The 19910-nt window shown below is 42.3% G+C and overlaps 1 protein-coding gene across 1 annotated transcript in view; it reads right to left on the bottom strand.

Moving 5' to 3' along the window:
- Positions 1-260: 260 nt before the first annotated feature.
- The window catches only part of BRSK2 (BR serine/threonine kinase 2), a 477335-nt gene continuing 457685 nt past the window's right edge, over positions 261-19910 (bottom strand). The window contains exon 19 of the mRNA XM_044426097.1: positions 261-436. Coding sequence (XP_044282032.1) covers positions 261-436 — 176 coding nt within the window. The remainder of the gene's footprint in view (positions 437-19910) is intronic.

The raw sequence follows: 19910 nt of genomic DNA, 5'->3' as shown, positions 1-19910 counted from the left end.
GTGTGTGTGTTATATATATATATATATATATATATGTATATGTATATATGTATATATATACACAGTCATTCCTCCATACAAAAGTTGTCTATAGACAGTTTTGTAGTGGTGTAGCAATAAATATATACACATCCATCTATTTTAGAGACTAGCCTGCTAAAGAATACTCATTCATTTGGGGGGTGGGATTGTGTTTTTTTCATTTTTAGTTATTTAACCTGTTTTGTCTCTTTTTTGTTTTTGTTTTTTAATGCATTTATTTAAGGTTGGTCTTGTAGGCCGAGTGATGAGACCATCTTTGCCTTCTCTTTGCCAGCAGGGTACTTAGTGTCTCCTCTAGACCCATAGTCATTAGCATCGGAATCGCTCCGCTTGCTGTTTGCGCTATGCTTGGTTGGCGTGCCGGGGGGATGGCTCACCTGCCCGTTCTTCTCGTCTGAAAAAAGTTGTTTAATTACGTCAAAGAAGTTACTCAATGGGCTGCCTGGGTATACAAAACAGAGGAGACAAAAAGAAAAAAGAAAACAAAGCAAGAGAAAGAGAGAGAGAAGAGAGGAGAGAGAAGAGAGAACAAACAAACAAATGAACAATGGGGTTTTAAACGAGAAGAACGTGATGAGCGGTCCAGAGCCACGTGCATGGGGGTTTGTGGAGGATGAAGACAATGAGCAGAAGAGGAAGAGCATCAGGATGGGAGCACTGCCTGGGAATATGAAAAGCCTGGGGTCAAGAATGCCACATTCCAAGAATGGAATCGTGCATTATAGAGCAAGAACAGAGGGTTTGCCTAGGAGGGCAACTGCATGGTTTTAGGCAGCATGCCATGCCAAAGAATATCGTGATACGTCTAGTGTGGATGCCGGGCCTACATGAGCTTCTTCTGAAATTATCCCCGGCGAAAGAAGGCAAGAGCATTGTGAGGTCAACCACACTCTGGATCTAAGTAAAGTCAGAGAGAGTCCGTCCCGCTGATTTCGTTGGACCATCCGTCTAAGGAGGTCTGTAACCGAAATTATTTTCGGCTTTAAATTCTTGTGCCTGACTCACAGGCACATCTGTACTCTGATGTACAGACAGAGTTCTTGAACCCAGTATTTGATCCCTTCAGTTCAAGGAGAGGAGGAGATCTGCATGCTTAAAGCAGTGAACCTGCAAATCTGCTGCCTTCATTGGAATGAATGGGGAAGACCATCTGTGGGAGTCCTAGCCCCAGTTGTTTTTTTTAATCACTCTTGATCTAGGTCTACAGTTATGCTTTTCTTCCTCCCTCATTTTCAGGCAAGTGCTTTATTCCAAACTTCAGGAATGTTATCAGAATTTTTCTACCTGATCTCTGTCATTTGAAATTAACCAGTTATGTCATTTAGATATAAGCTCTTGAACTCATATGCATTTTAGCAGAAGAGACTTTTAAAAATGTGCAAAAACACACAAAAAGCAAAAAACCAGCAGCTTCTGCAAAATATGCCAAGATGCTTCCTAGCTTTTGGTCCATAGTATACAAAGTGTCTATTTAATCTGTTCTATGGCTACTGTTTCCCATCATGAGATGCTGTGCTGTATCAGTAATGGCTAAATACAGCAATCATGTGGGATATATCGGCAGAGTACACCGAGTGTTCCCATTGCAACCCTGCATGCTTCCATGGGCGGTGCACAATCTTTTGTGGCGGTCTGGCTGGTCCTAATAAAGGTATTACTCAACTTTCAGTTTTGTCTAGTTAATGTTCCCAAGGTACACCCAGCCCAAATGATTTCTGAATTTAGACAGGTATCTTTGCAAACACATTTCTGAAGTGCGAATTCCTTGAAAATGGGGTGAATAACACTTTCTGCCTTATTTTACCTAAGGTATACATGGCCACAGTCCAACAAAGAGCAGTGTATTGAAGCCCAGTGATTTCAATGAGTTTAACTTACCTCTGTGTTGGATGGTGACCAGATTTTAAAATGTAGCATATTTGCTACATCTTAAAATCCACTGATGGGTCCTTGAGGAATTAGGTGCCAGAAGCCTGACAATTCAGGACTTTTTTTTTTCTCCAGAACAAAATGAAACACAGAATTTTGTCTAGGAGAAATTTGTGTACAACTGAATTGGTTTTTTGAGGGAGAAATATTTATTATTTTTGTTTTAAAAGCATTCACGAGCAAAAATAGTAACATGTGTTACCAACATGTTAACGTGTGCTGGATTAATTTGAACAAAGAATTGCTTGAGTTCAGCTACATTTTTCTTCTGGGATCTTCCCTGGAAAAACTTAGTGCCGATCCCACCCACAACTTTCTGAATGAAGTTCTAATTAGGGTCCTGCTTCTAGGTTTGGTTGCCAGAAAGTTCCCTTCTTAAAGGCACGGTTTTAGCAGCCTGTTCTGCAGTATCTGAATACAAGCTGAAGGAATGTGGTGGTTATACTCATGAGTAAGCAGCTCAAGCTGGTATGAAAAGAGCGTTCCAGAGGCTGTTGTGCAAAGTGCCCATTTATCAACCCTAAGGCCCATCCGGCCCTAGCAAAAATCATTGTCACTATTACATTGCATGTACACCCCACCCTTCTTCCTCTTGCAAGGAACCCAAGGTGGCTTGCAAGGTTCTTCCCCTCTCCATCTTTTCCTCACAACAGCAGCCCTGTGAGGCAGGTGATCCATGACTGGCTCAGGGGCACCTAGTGAGCTGACTAGAACCCCAATCTCCTGAGCGCCAGCCCAGCACTCCCAACAGCTACACCACACTGGCTCTCATGATCATCTTTCTCAGAAGAAGAATGGTAACTATTGCTTATGTAAGAAGATTTAAAAATGGCACAAAGGTTTGCGCTAGATAAGAAATGCAGGTGGAAGATAACTTTCACTTAATTTTCCCCAGCCTGAACAGAAGAACATTAGAAGAAGTTGCAACCACCACACAACTGGGAAGCTATTCATCTCTCCCATGACAGTAACTTTCAGTAACTCCTTTCTGTCACTTTCAAAGGCAGAAGTTCCTTTCCTTATGGCAGTTTTCCAGCAAAACATCAAGATGAGTACATTCACAGACATTTCTATTCTTACCAGGATATATTTAGGCACAGAATCTTCTCTGGCTTGTGGAAAACCATATACCTATAGAAGGGGGAAGCTGCTGGTCCCACTGTTGGTAGGGCTCTGTATCCACTCTGGGCTGCAGCATGAATAGCCCATGGGTTTGGGTTCCGACCATAACCCAGAGTGGCTATACCACTCATTGATGCTGGAGCTGCCAGCTCCCACTGCCCAAAATTGCTTTAAAAAGATTTTATTATAATGGTAGCAACTTTGCCTATAGGCCATACCAAAGTAAAGGGAATGTGACTCCATTGATTTACGTGGTCTTAAGTGCACTTAAGTTCGTGCTGTGGCCACCATCACTGACAGATGATTCATGAAGAGGACTGAGCTGAAAAAGTATGGAAATAAAGTAGACTATTCCAATGAACAACTGAGACAACAGTTCCATCACTGATTCTTCCTCAGTGCGGAAGCAAAGAGGGTAAGAATTTGGGTATAGAATTTTCAGAATTTTTGCAATGATTGGGAAGAGTTAAAACAAACAAAACTGGAAAATGAAATGTGCATTAACCTTTATTATTTATCTTAGCTTTTATGCACACATGGAAATGAGCTGTCAAGTTTGGGACTCATTGTTATTTCAATGATGATATAATGTACTGTATTAGCTTTATTTTGGTTGTGTAAACCACAAATAAATAAAATGATTACAACCCCAAACATGTTGCTAAAGGGCAGAATCCCTTTATGTGTGACCATATTATTTTGGCTATAAAACCCAGACTGGGAAACTTCTTCACCTGGGAAGCAGGTCTGTCTGTGTCGTTTAACAGTGAAATGCCAATGACATGTCATGGGCCTATGCCCAACAGAACATCTGCGGCTTTGCTGACCTGCTACTCACTACTGCACTTTTTGGCTGGTGCAGTTACATTTAGGCTGCAATTCCATATCTGCTTTGCGTAGGGGTAACCCCACAGAAATCCATGGGGACTTCTGCGTACACATCTGCAAGAGTGTATTGTCATCTTTCTGTCCCACAAAGTGAGGCAGAAACAACTTGTTTTAATTCTGTTGTATTTAAAATTGTTAGCTGTCTCACTCTGTGGGACAGAAAGATGAAATACAGATATTTGAATCAAATAAATAGCATTTCCTGTAACCAGCACATCCCAGAAATCAGCACATGAAGCAGAGATCTGTATGCCTGCTATTGCTGCTTTTGGAGTTGTCACAGAACCATTCCATGCATGATAAGAAAACGATATCTAGAGCACCTGTGACCTTTATTTTCAGATTTATTCAGCTTAAACAGTCATAAAATTGACTTAAATTGGGCCATTTGAAGTCCAGACATGGTGCTGTATTTCTTAGACACCCCAGGCGTCTGTTGCAAGGGGGTACTTTGTGGCAACTGAACTTTCAGGAAACCATATCACAATCAGTATTTGCTGGATTGTCAGAAAGGTTAGCCTTGCTTTGCCTAGCTTTCAGACAATTCGAGCACATAGCAATCTGGTTTCCTCTGGCACTGGGAACTTGTTCTGTTCTCTGTGAAATGGCTTATTGTTGCTTCCTTTGCTTTCTTGTCCTACCTGTATAGGACAAAACCATCGACGGAGCAGCATCCTCCACTCTGCCTGATGGCCAGGTGATGAGGGCAGGAAGGCCGTGCGGTTACTTGGCACATACTGCCTCATCTATTCCACACCCCTCAGCATTTGCTGCTTGAAGCAGCCGCGTCATTGTGCCTCATCACAGAACCAGCCCTGTTGCTACCTGCGAGCCAGTCCCGTGGCGCTTGTACATACCTGGAGAGGAGACCATGCTAGCTCCCATCTCACCCTACCATGAGCTGTGGTATTAGTGATGTCTGCCCTCAACTGAATTTTAGTCATACAACTGCCATCTCCAGCTGCAGGTATTACAACTGCATTTATAATAGTGAGACTCTGAGTGTAATAATAATGTAAATCTCAACTGTACCTTTGGGGTAGTGAAAGGAAAAGGCAATGCACACCTCTATTCAGGCCTTAGATAGCCTAGTTCCAGAGGCATAAAATGTAGATTTCTGAGCGTACCTCCTCTCAGGACTAAGTCATTTAACTTTGCTACTTGAGATATGGATACATGGCTTGCGCAGCATGTAAGGCATTTTCATGGACAACCAGCTCTTACTGCAATCACATCTGAAATGTGGATGGAAATCTACTTTGGTCAGAATATGCTATTTTACAATATTAATGCTTCTCCTCCTCCACATTCTCTTCTGCCATAATAACAACCAGACATTAACATAAATAGTGGGAGAGACACTCATGAGAGGGTCTCAGAAAACAGCATGGCAGGGATTTAAGCTTGATGTATGAAAGGATCCTAGACAAGAGAAATGCAAGATTCACCCTTATGAGTCTGATCTGAGTAATTTTGGTACCCACGTGGCTTTGGACCCCATGTCTTCATATGCCAAATGGAATCAGGAAATAAGAGAGGTTGAAAGAAAGCACTAAAAGAAAAAAGCTACAGGTGTCGCTCGAAAGGGCAAAAGAATATGCATATGTCCCCAAATTAGCTGAGCAATTTATTCAGCAAGATCCAAGGGAAAGGGACATGCAGAATAAGCAGCAGAGAGAATTGAGCTTGATTCATGGAGAAATTCAGAAGACAAGCATTAACCAAAAAAGTACTATTTAAATATCAGCATTTAATAATTTCTGATAGAGATGTTTAATGCTACATATTTCAACCTTAATATATGATCTATATTTTCTTAGTTCCTCTTCTGCATTTCCAAAGACTCTCAATCATCTGGATTTTTTTTTAAACATTAAAGTCTGAACTTTGTCATCAGTATTGTGTTGCTTTTAATCAAAAAGCTTAGCTGATATTTTGATGGAGACTGAGAAATCCTTGTGAAATTATTCTCAGAGAGGGTAGAGGTTGGGGAATGAAGGATAGACAGTTTTTTCATTTATTTTCATTGCACTACTTGAGTTGGGGGGAAAATAAAATGGAACCAACAGGCAAAATTGTCCAGGAACCTTGCAGTTTGAAATCCCATAAAATTGAGGGACAATCCTACGCATATTCAGACCAAAAATGCCCCATAATTCTCAGCATTCCTCAGCCAGCCATGCTGGCTGAATCATGCCAAGAGATACAAGACTTTCCCCCTGTCTAAACATGCTTAGGAGTGCCCCCTAATCCTTTCACACTTCCCTGCCTTTTAAGGTGTTGGTTTCTGGGCTCACTTAAATGGCAGATTGTATCATGGCTATCATGCAGATCTTCCAAATTCTGTGAATAAAACTAACTTACATGGCAAACGCTGTGAAACTGTCATGCTGGTCACTACTGAATTCTGGACTAGTTCAGTGCAGTGAAAACATGTAGCTTCTAGGAACTTAGGCCCATGGCAGCAGTAAATGGTATGGCAGTAGCACAAGTTGTTCTTCCACATTTTAGGACCTTCAGAGCAATGACTGTTTTCTCTTATATGCATATAGTTGTTCATTGGCCAAGGCCCACAGCTAGGGCCACAAAACACTAGCTGATTTTAAATCCCTTTGGTCTAAGTAATCAACACTATAGAAGTTGTGTTTTAGAACTCTATTATGGGTTACAGAAAAGTAATAATTCTATCAGAATATGTGAGAGTGAAGCATGGTGAATTGCTGCTACCTGAATACTATGAGCTTACTTCTTCTGTGTACAGTAATGCAGTTCAGTACACAGAGGTGTCAATCTAACGTCAAAGATCAAAACTGCAAGGACTGATTTCTTAGAATGCAGAAGGGATGGACATTGTTGATGTATTAAATAAGGAAGCAAATACAAAGGAGGAGGTTAGTGCCAAGGAAGTAGATGGGGAAGGCCACTGCATGTGTCAGTTCTTGAATGTGGCGGAGATGCTACTAATGCCAAGAAAAGCACAGCAGTTCTAAAGTTCCTTTTGCAGGATGAATTCAAAAAGCTGCACGATGCAGCTTGGGACAAGTCTACAGCTTCTCCCATAGGAACCTGATGAGGTCTCAAGATCTTTTGGTGGCAATGCAAGAAAGGACTTCTCAGTGACTGTTCCGAGGCTATGGAACACCCTGCCAAGAAACGCTAGGTTCATTCCCTCTCTGCTGTCTTTCCACTGGCAGGCTGAGACATTTTTATTCAGGCAGACCTTTCCCATATAAGTGGGCCTGTTGTTTATATCCTGTTATTTTTTATTTTGGTTGTATCTTAATGCATGCTTTATTATTGATTTAATCTAGTTATCGATGATTGTAAACCACGTTGAGTGCCATTTTTTCTTGGTATAAAGGTGTGGTACAAATCAAATGAATAAATAACAGAATCCACTTAGGCTGTACAGGCACCATCAGTCCCAAATATCTTTGTCATTGCTAGGAGTCCACTGTGATACAACACCATCAGTACTATAAGCAACTTGGCCAAAAGAGTTGACACAGTCTAATCTACGTTGTCCTGGTCAAGAGGGGGAAATGATGCTTGTCTACCTCTTTTAATGACATAATATGGAAATATCAGAAGGAGAAAAGATGATGAAGCCATTAAAGTTGTGTCTTGAAGCTGCTGCAGTTAAAAGTGAAACGTTCAGTTTTAATCGCTAGAAAACAAAATACCTTCAGGAAAAACTGCTACTGGCTCCAAATAAACCCTTAGGTCCTTCCTTTCTGTTCAAGCCAACTCCTTTCTTTCTCTCACTGATGGCTGTGTGGCACCTATCCTAGACGTATTTGAACATGAACAAAACTATACAAAGAAAATAGCAGGGCTATTTTCTCTGTCTTTCTTACATGAAAAGCTTTGCTCTGCCTGTAGTTTAGAGAAATCTATTGTGGAGAGAGGTTGTTTATCAGTGGAAGTCATTGTAAGCACAAACGAATAATGCCCCATTCCAATACAGAATTGGAAGATTCCAGTCTGACTAGAATTATGGCCTTCCCTGGACATTTTGTGCTGATCACCTTTGCTCTATTCCTTCCCTCTGAATAGGAGAACTCAGCTGTCCCCCAGTAAAGCTGACCAGCATGAGGTTCAGAGTAACAACATAAAGAAGTCCTATTTCATACAAGGCACAATGAGTTTATGGGATTTTCTGCCACATGTGATGATGACCACTTGCCTAAATGGCTTTAAAACAGATCAAGACAGGAGTTCTCAGATGACTTAACCAAGGTAGTTACATGGAATCCCGGTCTTTATGTCCATAGTCACAACACCACTACATATTGGTAGTAGTTTACATAGGGGCAGGGCTTTTTTTGTCATAGAACGCAAGGGAAGGCTTTCTGGCCCCCTTTTTTTCCAATGGAATTTACCAAGTAAATTTGAATGGAGTAGCAGATCAGCGGCAACAGGATGCTATTGTGTCTGCTATCTGCTATCTGCTAGTGAGACGTAGCTGCTTGGGACCTTCGCTCAGCTTGGGATTGGTGTGTGTGCTTACTGCGGGCACTGCATAGGGGTATCACTGTGACACACAGCAGGGGAAAGCTGTCATGTGCTGCTTGTGGGGGATTCCACAGCCTTTAAGCCAGCCTTCTATTAGGAACGGAAAGCTGGAGCTAATGGCCTTGCCTGTGAACTAGCAAGCTGAGCCTCATGCTCTCTCTCTGCCTTCAGAGCTGCTGGATGACACAAAATCTGGCCCTTCTTTGTCCCCTTGATTCCTAGATAATTTGTTTGTAAGCTCACCCTTAATCTAAGTAATAAATCCCAAGGAAGCCACTGCATGATTCCTTTTATTATTACAAATTATTTCCTTCTAAATTTCTAATCAGCAAATTCTAATGGGAGAGAATCCCAAATAAGCTATTGTAGGGGAAATGGGGGGATTTGCATTTGACTCCACAGCAAAAATGAGGGATGCACAACACTCAGTCCAAAGATCACTTATTTAATCTTTTTCTCAAGCCTCAAATTTCTTCACATACCTCAGAGGACCCTTCCCCCTTGTTCAGAGACTGACGTACCTTCCTTTGCTTATTTTGTTGCCCAGTTATATCTGCATACTACCCACCCACTTTAGCTGGGGTGCTGTGCTGGATACTGAGGAAGCTGTATTGCTTTGCTTTTAATGCTGGAGAAAAGGTGGAAGTTTCTTCTCCAATAAGATTTGTAGTTCTGCAATTCCTAGACTATTAATTTCCATACCACATTCCATTCCTGGCTATTTTGGTAGCACTTACAGAGGATGTGGGCTGTATAAAGCACTTCTCTTGTAGACGCTGTAGGGTTTGATGCAATGCTCTGTGCAGTTTATCTTGATAGTGTTTGCATAATGGTAAAGGTATGATGATCAGTCATGGCTCCAGATTTTTGAAGTCCCTGGGACCAGACAGTCAACAGACCCCTTTCCTCAGGGAATCTACCATCTCAATGCTCTTGTCACCAGCTACTAGTGCATTTCATTGGCTTGCTCATTATGGCTACCACTTGCTTGCACGACTGAGAGAAAGCGAGTCAGCCAGTAGGCAGAAGCATTCACTTCTTACCAGTGTTGCCTGGGCCAGAGTGAGAGGCAGGTAAACAAGCAGGCTGTAATAATGAAGAGGAAGAACAAGCCGGCAGGCCCTGCTAGGTGTGGGCCTAGGAGGTGCTCAACCTTGAGAGGAGCAGACTCAGAGGGGACCCGTTAGCAACATACAGGTACGTGAGGGGGTGCCATGCAGATGTGGGCCATGTCCTTTTTTCCCCGGCAGCAGGGGGCAGAACACATTCCAATGGTGCAAAGCTCAGGGAACCAAAATTTAGGGTGGATGCCAGGAAGTACTTCCTGATGATTAGGATCCCAAGGATATGGAATGGGCTTCCACGGGAGGTGGTTGAAGCTCCAACTGTGAGGGTGTTTACGGATAGGCTGGACATGCACATGGTAGGCATGTCATGAGTGGAGCTGTCTGGAGCTGGGGGTTAGACTAGATGGTCCAGGAGGCCCGTTCTGACTCACTCTGTTTCTATGTTTCAACCATGCTTAACCTCAAAACCAAACCTGACTATTGACAGCAAGACTAGAAACTCCTTTACACTTTTATGACAAGCAAACCCAGTGGAGTACCATTGCACAGAAGCTACTACACAAAAGTGTGAAGTAGCTTGTAGTTCATTTGTAAGTCATCTCTGAAAAAGTATTTTTCAGCCATCTTTAAACCCAATGGTGTATATTCTACACTTCAGTTCTATGTAGTACACCCTTCCCTCCCAATGCAAAGAACAAGCTTAAATCATCAGAACATGGGATGGAAGTCCACTTCCAAACTTGCTCTACCTTTCTATGCATGTTGTATCTGTGTCCTCAAAACCCTTTCTTTTTTTTGGGGTGGGGTGGGGGACTTTCTAATTATCCCAACACATTCTGTTAGTCACATGTATCTATGAAAGGTCATTAACTTGTTTTTTTTTTTTTTTTAAGGGAATCCTATTAGTGTCACTGCTCCTATGAAGACACTCTGTTCACTGAGCAAACTAACATCCACACCACAGGTGCTGGATGGCCAATGGCAGCAGAATGTCCCCATTGCTAGACCCCATCTTAAAACCTGCACCAGAGAGAATGTGCTCTTGGGCTTGTATGTTGCTTGAGAAATCCCACGGGCCAGCAAAACGCATTCTTCAGTATGACATTTCTCATCAACTGCTCTCTATTGCAGAAGCCAATAGATAAATCAATTTGGATTGATGCATATGACATTTGCTTGTGCCCATTAATTTCTTCTGCAATTGAGCCACCCATCTTGTTCATTTGGATAAGAACATACAGTTTTGTACAATGGTGCAGCAGCAGGTCACAGTGCTATCTTTCTCTTTTATTTTATTTTAAGAGTGGTTAAACACTCTTATTCCTGTGCTTTTAACAAGAGCCTGACAGTGCAGAAATTTAGCGGCCAGAACCTTTCCTGGTGTGGAGGTAGGTGGCATGAAAAACTTTGGTGACTATGTTTCTGCTTTAAAACTAAAAGAAGTAAGGATGGAATGAGGATACAAGAATGGGCGGCCTCAGTGGCAGCTCAGCTGTACTGTCAGCATCTGTACTGCAGGTACTCTTGAACCAGACAACCGTTTTCAAATGAGCAGGGAACCGGGTGCCCTGGCCTTTAGTCTTACAAATCAGTTAAAAGCGTAGCATGCATTTCGACAAGATGGTGCAGCATTTTACTTGGTCATTATTTCCACAAATTGCAGATGCTACACTTGTTAAAACAGGACTGGTTTGACCTAACTATTTGAAAGAATCTGTGGCCCACTTTATGAAGAGTGACCAGTCCTCTGATTTGTCTTGGGCTAATTTTCGTATGATACAATACCATAGTTCACTAAGAAGTTTTGCCGTGTTGGTCAATGAGCAAATACTGTCAGATGACCAAAACAAGAGAAAACCAACAATATGCAGCACTATGCTGAGATGCTTCTATGACATCTTGATGCTTCTTAGGCCACAGTTAGCTATGTTCATAGATCTTCTCTAATCTATAAACTTTTCTCTTTCACTGTCCACAATTTCCTCCAGTAATATTAACAAAGGTGATATTGGCAGTCTCCAAATAACAAGGCAGATAGAGCAGCAAATGGCTTCTTTTCTGTGATATTTAATTGATTTGTGTGAAAATGGCATATTTTAGGATTTCTGCATGGTTTTGCTTCTAGTAACTAGAGCTTAAGGGAGAAGGGAGATTTGCTGTTTGATGTTTTTATGGAAAGCCTAAAGATCTGCCTAGGATTAAGACGAATCTCCAGAAGACTGGGGGCAACACACCCTGACAGCTGAGATAACAAATCAAAGCAATTTCCCTCTGAGAAGTGAAAGGAAAGATTTTGCCTTAGTTGAGTTATGTGACAAAAATGCCATCTGCATGGGCCAAATTCTACTCTCATTTACACATATGGAAAACTGACATCAGTTCCAAACAGGTTTGATGACGTAACTGATAAAACTCTTCAGTTGAACCATTACTGTCAGCTGTGGAAGAGCATCAATAGTTGTGTAGCTCCAGTACTGTGAAGTGGCAAAATTCTTCACCGCTAAAGACAACAAGCTCTCTGAAGAGCTGGTGGATGCAGTCCCTGAGCAAACATTTCAGTCTCACTTTTGAGTTTCCATATGTTGCTTTTGGAAAGAGCCAGAAAAAAAGAGAAGTCTTTGGTAATGAAGGAGGAGAGAGAACAGGGTTGTGTAATCTCAAACCAGGTGGAATGAGATCATCAAAAGAAACCTGTTTACTCTATATTATTTGCATATCTCACAGTCTGCCCCTATACAAAACAAAGCAATATGTTGGGGCGAAGTTAAGCTTATTTGCAGCAGCCAAAGATGCAGCCCACTAGGTAAGGTATTTAATATGTGGTGGGAGCAAAGGAGGGCTTTCTCTAAACAGACTGGGGCAAGACTGGGGAATTAAGGCAGAACTTGTTGTCTGCCTATCAGCATGGAGTGGGGAGAGCCAGGCAGCAGCATAGCAGCAAGGAAAGTGGTACAGGGCTGCAGAGCAGAGAAAGGGTGATTTGAATATAAAGTCAGAATAAAGGTTTAAAGGCATATATGCATTAGCAGACACTGGGGGTGGGTTGTTCATCTGAGAACAGGAACTTGCAAGACTTGTGCAACCACCAACACATGTCTCCTGCCACTCGAAACACGGCAGATTTGTGCACATGTGCATGGCGGAGGAAAAACTGGGAAGCTGTGTGTTCAAAAGACAAGCAAGAGGTCAGGTGCGTGGTTATCAACAGTGTTCAGAAGATGAGCAGTGTTCACAGGGGAAGGGGGTAGTTGGGTTGTTATACTGTTCAGTGAGGGTTGGGGAGAAGAAAAGGTGGAAGGAAAGGTCTTACCACACTTGGAAAGTCTCCCAGTCATCAACTCCATACAGTTAGTGGTGTCTAGATCATAAGAGTGGAAAGAGGAGGGAGGGAAAGATATAAAAAAAATGGTTTCCAGAGCTATGTGTATAAGGCAGTAATGTAGCACATTATCTCCTGGAGCAGAATATATATATGGGTTTGGCATTTCCACACAAGGTTCTGGTCTTCCTTCCCCAAGCTGTGGCAGAAAGTTTTTAAAATCAGCTAAGCCACAGAGCAAACATTTTCTTCACTGCATTTTGCCTCCCCATTGTGAGATATATATATAAAAATATCTCACAATGAATGTCCAGGATTTGGTGACTGGTGATGTTTACATGTTACATTATCTGGCTATTTCAGATACATTTGGTGAATGTCAAAGAAATCAGAGATACACAGGTGAATGCTGACAGTCATCTAAACGCGATTGTCAGTATTTCAGCTGGGTATAAGCGAAAGATGAGGGGATTCTAAATATTTTCAACCGTTCACAAAATACAGTTGGGTCTGTCTCCATTCACATGTAAATGCTGACATTCACTGTAAAACACAGACACATATAAATAAATGACATATTTTGCCTCTATTAACAGAAAGATTATTTAGCCGAAAAAGATCATTTTGCTGGGCAAAGTGCATGAATCCAGTATGATGTTCTGCGCATCAGACCCCTAAAAGGTAAGCAAGGTATTATTATCTACGTGCACTAAGTGCCAGACTGTCTTCTCTCACTGCACTGCTTTTGGGGCTATAAATACTTTGAAATCTTATTGTTTTCCAAACTACTTATTTTATTATTTAAATGTTTATATTTCACCTTTCCTAAAGATTCAAGGCAGCTAACTGGAAGGAAATAGTACAACTACCATTTATCCCTCCATGCCTCAGCCAGACTTCCCTGACAAAGACTTCCTATTGCTAGAGTTGCTGTGAGGTTGGTCTGCAGTTATGTCAGGGGCACCATCCAGTGGAAAAAGTTTAGTGAAGGTTAAACTGGCTGGAGCATGAATATAGTTTGACGGTGACTTCACTTCGCAGTTTGGGGCTTGTGAACCGTGATTCAACCCATAAAGGAAGCACTTGCTGATAATGCTGCCCCAAAAGAATTTGTTGCTACAGTCAAATTAAGCTACTGGGAAAGCAGTAGAGGGGAGAAGCTGCAGCAGCACTTTGTCCGTCCATGCTGAATAGGTCTGCACTGTTTGTATTTAAAATCAAGAGCAAGGTTACAGTCAGGTCTTAGAGACCATCAGAGGACAGCACAGATAATGTCAGGAGGAAACGGCTAATGTGGAAGCAATCTAAATGGAAAGGAATGAGAAAAAGTATCCCGTTCAACTTTTGAATATTTAATACTTCCACATTAGCCACTTTTAATGCCTGCCACTTCTCTGTCTGCAACCATGTCTGTGCCCTGGGCAGCCCATGGGCATCTGGATTGCCCCAGACTGTGTTCTCTAGAACGCAAGGAATGCCACCCTGCTCATAGCCTCCTCGGCTGGACTGTGTGTGCCTCCAAAAATGCAGGCAAGGAGTCCCTTTCGAGGGCATTTACATCACGAGGCAGAGGCAGGCGCCCAAGAACTTCTGGTATGCCAGATGATTACCTAGCGTGCCTCAAAGGCTGGTTTTGTCCTTGTTCCCCGAGTGATGTCACTGGCGCACTGCAGTGATGGCTCTGCAAGCTCACTGGATGCTGAAAGGTTGCCAGACTAACTGGCTACACTTAATTCTCCAATTAGCGGAAGCATTTCTGAGACTTACCACTCCTGATTAACATAGTGATTCTTCTAGAACTTTACTCCTGTAACCTGCCACCCCAGCATAATATAAAAGAATTAAATTGTTTGTTTGGCCATGCAGATGAATGGAAAGGAGTGGAGAACTGGGAGCAAATCTCTGATACAGTTTGCAGGAGAAAGCATAGCAGTTCATTGTGAAATGACACAATTCAGCCCATTTGGCAACCATTAAGAGGTTGGTCAGGTTTAGGCACCTGAAAGTGTAAGTATCTCTAAGCTGAGCGATATGTTACACACTCCAATCGCCTTTCTGTTTTATTTTGAGAGAGAAAAGCTCTTTGGAGACAGGGAGATGTTTGACATGTGACAAGAAGTCACCATGGGTGAATTTCCCCATAGTTTTTCATGGTGGCACTAGTCTTTTGGAAAGGGGGCACACTGCAACTTGTCATTATATGCAAACCCAACGAGGGCGGGTTTTTGGACTGGCTAATGTGCCACTGGCAACCCTAAAATGGACCGTGGTTCCAGTTGGCTTATTAAGCATCTCAGTATCCCACCCTCATCAGGCTTGTGTGTGACAAACTCATGGCACACTCCTGCCACAGCTTGAATTTTCAAAATGCAGTCTGGCAAGCCTCACAGGGAAATGCACTCAGGGCAGCTTGCCATTGGGTGCCAATCAGATCCTAGAGTAGGGAAATAATGGGGAAAAGTGGGGACTTCATCTTTTCACCATCTGCTGCAACTCCTTCTCCCTAGCCAGCCTTTCTTTTCTACTGGACACTACATACATATTTGTAAAGATAGTAGAGGCAAATAAAACCTCCCAATTTCAATTTGGAATGGGCTGGACTTTTCTGATCATTTTTGGAGAATTCTTGGGAAACGTTTTGCCTTCTCTGATAGTAGTCCAAAGTTTGGAACCACACTTACCAAGGTGAGGATCTTCATCAAACAATTTCCCCTCCTCCCTGCTTGCGCAAACTTAACAAATTGAGATAGGAAGATCCAGGGCTATAAAATCCTCTGTCCCTTTATTTTCACTATAATTACAACACCATTGCATTACAACACCATTACAACACTATAATTACAACACCATTGCATTTACTAATGTAGTTGCACCAAAGTGAATGCTACTCCAATATTATTAATCACTAATTCCATCCATTAATCATTAATCTCACCCATAGAAAAATAATAATGACGGGACCCAGATTTAGCATGTACAGGAGTGCTGGTTGAAACAATTTCCTCTGCCCCATCCTCCTGACAACAATCCTTCCACCCCTGCCACAGGGCTGCACAAAGGCTCTTTGGAGACAGGAGTCTCTTTGGAGACGTTTTACTGAATGTGGTAGGTTGTGATGCAGGGAGAAGAAGGTATCAGGTGAAAATCAGGTGAAAGCAAAGCTCAGTTCATGTAAAGTGGCCACACTCAGTTTTCAGAGATCTTCCCCTTTCCCCCTACACTTCAGCCTCTCCATTCAGCAGGTTTCCCCACCCATCTGTCTGGCATATGGGGGGAGGGGATGCCATGGGATGGGGGGGCATGGGCGTATGCTTCCATGAGCCCTGTTGGGTGCACCTAAATCTAGACCCATGCCTTGATTGTTCTACCTGCACCAGGGGTTTTTAAATAATTTTTTATTGTTATATTGTTGTTATTTATGTATTTATGTATTTTGTTTCTGTTGTGAGCTGCCCTGAGGCTTCGTTGCGATGGGGGCGGCATAAAAATGTTTTAAATAAATAAATAAATAATACATGTCTAACTCTGGATCCAAACACCTATATGCACTTCCCTGCATTGCAGAAATGTCTGAATTCCTGCCAGTAGCAAAAGCGCATACATAAGTAAGAGTTCAGGACAGGTAAGAATAACTATTGTATCCTGTCATTCAGAAATAATATTATTAAGGCCCAGATTTGAACTCAGTAGCTTCTGGGCTGGTGATTTAGTTGAGCATCACATCTATTCCAGTACCTCCTACTTCATCAATTAGAAGCATGCTAGCAGATGCAGTTGAATACGGAAGTTCCTTGAAAGGGCTGGCTTGCTTAAATGTAAGGGCTGAAGTACAGAGCAAAAGAACGAGGATACATAAGGTGATGTGGGAGAAAAGAATATTGGAAAAGAGAGACAGGACAGGTGTGATTGTAGGTCAGAGCAGGGTCAGAGATAACTCAGTGTGAGATAGGTGGTGACAGGGTGTTTAGCATTGGACTGAGACATGACAGTTAATCGTTAATCCTACATATATATGGGGTAGGGCAGGGAGAGAGCAAGAAGGAGAGAGGCGTGCACAAGCCAAGAACTTCAAGGGAATTTGGTTATTTAAAAAGAGAAAGCAGAATGTGCAAAATGTGTGAATATAGTGTTATGTATCCATGGAAGAATTAATGGAGGCTTATAATGGCCACAGGCATCCTCCAGGTTCAGAGGCATTAATGTCCCTGAATGCCAGTTCCTGGGGACCTGAATACCAGCAAGAAGCTATTACCCTCATATCCTGTTGTGGGCCTCCCATACTGAGGAGATATAATATACCGCATCATTTTAGGTTCTAGGGATGACACGTCATTTGTAACTCTTCCTCCATATGTAAATATGCAAACATTCTAGTCTAGCTCTCTCTCTGCTATGCCAGCTTCTGCTTAAGGAGGTTTTTTTAAATGCAAATAAACACTCAAACAATGTAAGTCCCACTGCAGCCAGGAATAATACAGTCTACTCTGCCACCTTGGGCTCGACAGTTTCCCGCTACAGAATAAGTATTTGACCTCCTAGAATCCTTGATGAACCATTTGAGCTAAAGATACAACCTCACAGAATACCTCTACAGACATATAGCCATGGCATGTCCAATGGTGAATCCATGGCTATAAAATTTACAAACACTGGCTCTTGCCAAGATGGCTTCCAGTATTTAAATGATCATTGGCACACACATTCTGCTTTAAATGCTCTGTGTTCAGTGTTTGGGTCCTCAAATTTTGCCCCAGATGTTGCTTTGTTAGGTTAGGGTTAGGCCTATGTCACCATACTGTAACAGACTGAAACTATGTCCCCTGCTGAAATTTATGAGCACACTTTTGATGAAACACCAAAGAGGATGGTGGGAGACCCTTGTTCACTGACACCAACTTCATGCCAGTTAATTGCTGAAAGATCCCTTATTTCATTTACATGAAGCTATTTTTACACTCCTATTTAGGAATGAAGTCTGTAAATAATGAGTAATTGTACTAAACTTTCTTTGTTAGCAAGCTGTGAAGGTCTTGCAAATGAATAAAGCACCACCTGTTACATAGGTTTCCTCTTTATCTCATAGAAATATACAACAGCTTATCAAAATACTAAGAATAAGCATTCAATACAGAGACATGGCATAAATGAACCGCATGGACCTATCCTAAATATGCCAGTGTCTAACTTAATCTTGCCCTGAAAGTTAGTTTAGCAGGTGGCAATCTAGAGCTCCCGACTTTCCCTTAATGTCAACAATGCAACAGCAGGATGTTTCACAGCTGAACCTGCTGTAACTAACAGAGCTCTAACACAGACCCTCAGCAGGTAGAAAAGTAATTAACAAGAATGACCAGGGAGGGAACAGTGGGGATATGTGGCAGACGCGCATTCTCCCCACTGTGTTGCTACTGTTGCAGGCAAAGCCAGAAGATCTGGCCTGAAAATTGGCAGTCCTATTGCTGAAAGCTGGAACTTGCCCAAGGTGGAGAAGTTTGGAAACCAAAACAGAAAAAAAACAGGGCAACGAAAAACCAGGAAACTCACTACCAAAATGGAATGAAATACTGCCATTTACTGAAAGGGACAGACCGCTAATTCCTTTCCAGAGGAGGAGCCCCTCTACCTACACAGACAGAATTCCCCTGGCAGTGAAAGAGAGGTTGATCCAAGTTTTTTTAAGTACAGCAAAGATCTATGGGGATGGCATCAACTCTGGAGAGGATGATCCTACTAGAACTCTGGGGAGTATGAAGCGATTTGGGTGCCTCAGATTGCCTGAGCAGTGATTACTTCTTGGTATGAATTCCCTGTGCATGGAAAGTGTTGTTAAAATGCTTTGGTTCTGAATCCCATTTTAGCAATATATTTGACTTTTTTTACCTGGGTACTTGAGTTTGCTCTAGTTTGCTTTAGATCAAAAGTAATAAGCAGAGTGAATCCCAAGAAGCAGAAATGAGGATGGGAATGGAAGATACTACCTGGGATGTGTGGGTGTGATGCAAGAACACACCACTGAAATGAGATACGCGCGCACACACGCGCACACACACATGCACACGGAAAGACTCATTGTCTTTCAATATGGCTGTGAGCTTGCAAAGCACAAGAGACAACAGAAAAAAGTCCTGTTCTGAAACCCAGGCAAGCCAGATTCATGAGCTGACCCACAGCTCAGCAGACCAAACAGGGTCAGGAGAGGGAGCAAACATCACCTCCACGAAGTCACAAGTCCTTGCTGGCGGTGATGAAGCTGGAGACATGTTCACAGATGGGTCTCCCAGCTTTAGGGCACACCTGTTGCAATGCATTGTATCACACCTCTCCCTCTTGCAGCACGTAAAGCTTGTTTGCACAGAGGCCTCCAGCCACTCACCTGTAATGGCACCTGACCTGAAAGATGGGGGACAGGTAAGCGCTCTTAACCTCCCAGAGACCAGAATCCGTATGAATACTTTACCCTTTAATCTGTGAGTTACAGATTAAATTAACATTGATTTCAATTGAGGCTGCTTTTGTAGTACACAACTCATTGGCTATGGCTTTACTCAGAGTTAACCTGGCTGAGCGGGCATTATGGCAAGCAGAATGGTCCATCATTTCCTTGTTGCCAGAGAACAAGAAGATGGTTTTGTGTCGGAAGGATAAAAGCATTCCTTCCCCTTCTCGGTCAAAGCTCACCAGCTACTTGTCCTGCTATCAATTCCCCATGATTCCTGACTCAATTACAAATAACTGGAAAGTCGTCCATGAAACCATCTTCCTTTGGTGTCATATTTACTTCCATGTTTTCTCTTCAACTTCAGCCTGGGCTTTTACATAATTGTACAGCCACATACAAAATAAATGTTGTTTGTCAATAATTCCATCCAATCACAGGTTTGTTTTAGTCTGATTTCCCACCATGTGGTGGTTGTTAATCTCACTGTGAGCAAGCTGTACATGCATGAAAAGCTTCTTCTCTGCAGTGACTAACTATAGATTTTAAATTGACCTATTGCATTCATGTAATAGCTAGGCAGGCATGGTTG

Source organism: Varanus komodoensis, unplaced genomic scaffold (genome assembly GCF_004798865.1).
Source record: "Varanus komodoensis strain SLA01 unplaced genomic scaffold, ASM479886v1 scaffold16, whole genome shotgun sequence".
Taxonomy (NCBI): Eukaryota; Metazoa; Chordata; class Lepidosauria; order Squamata; family Varanidae; genus Varanus; species Varanus komodoensis.
Note: the sequence above shows the minus strand (reverse complement) of the source record. Positions and strands in the feature narration are given on the sequence as shown.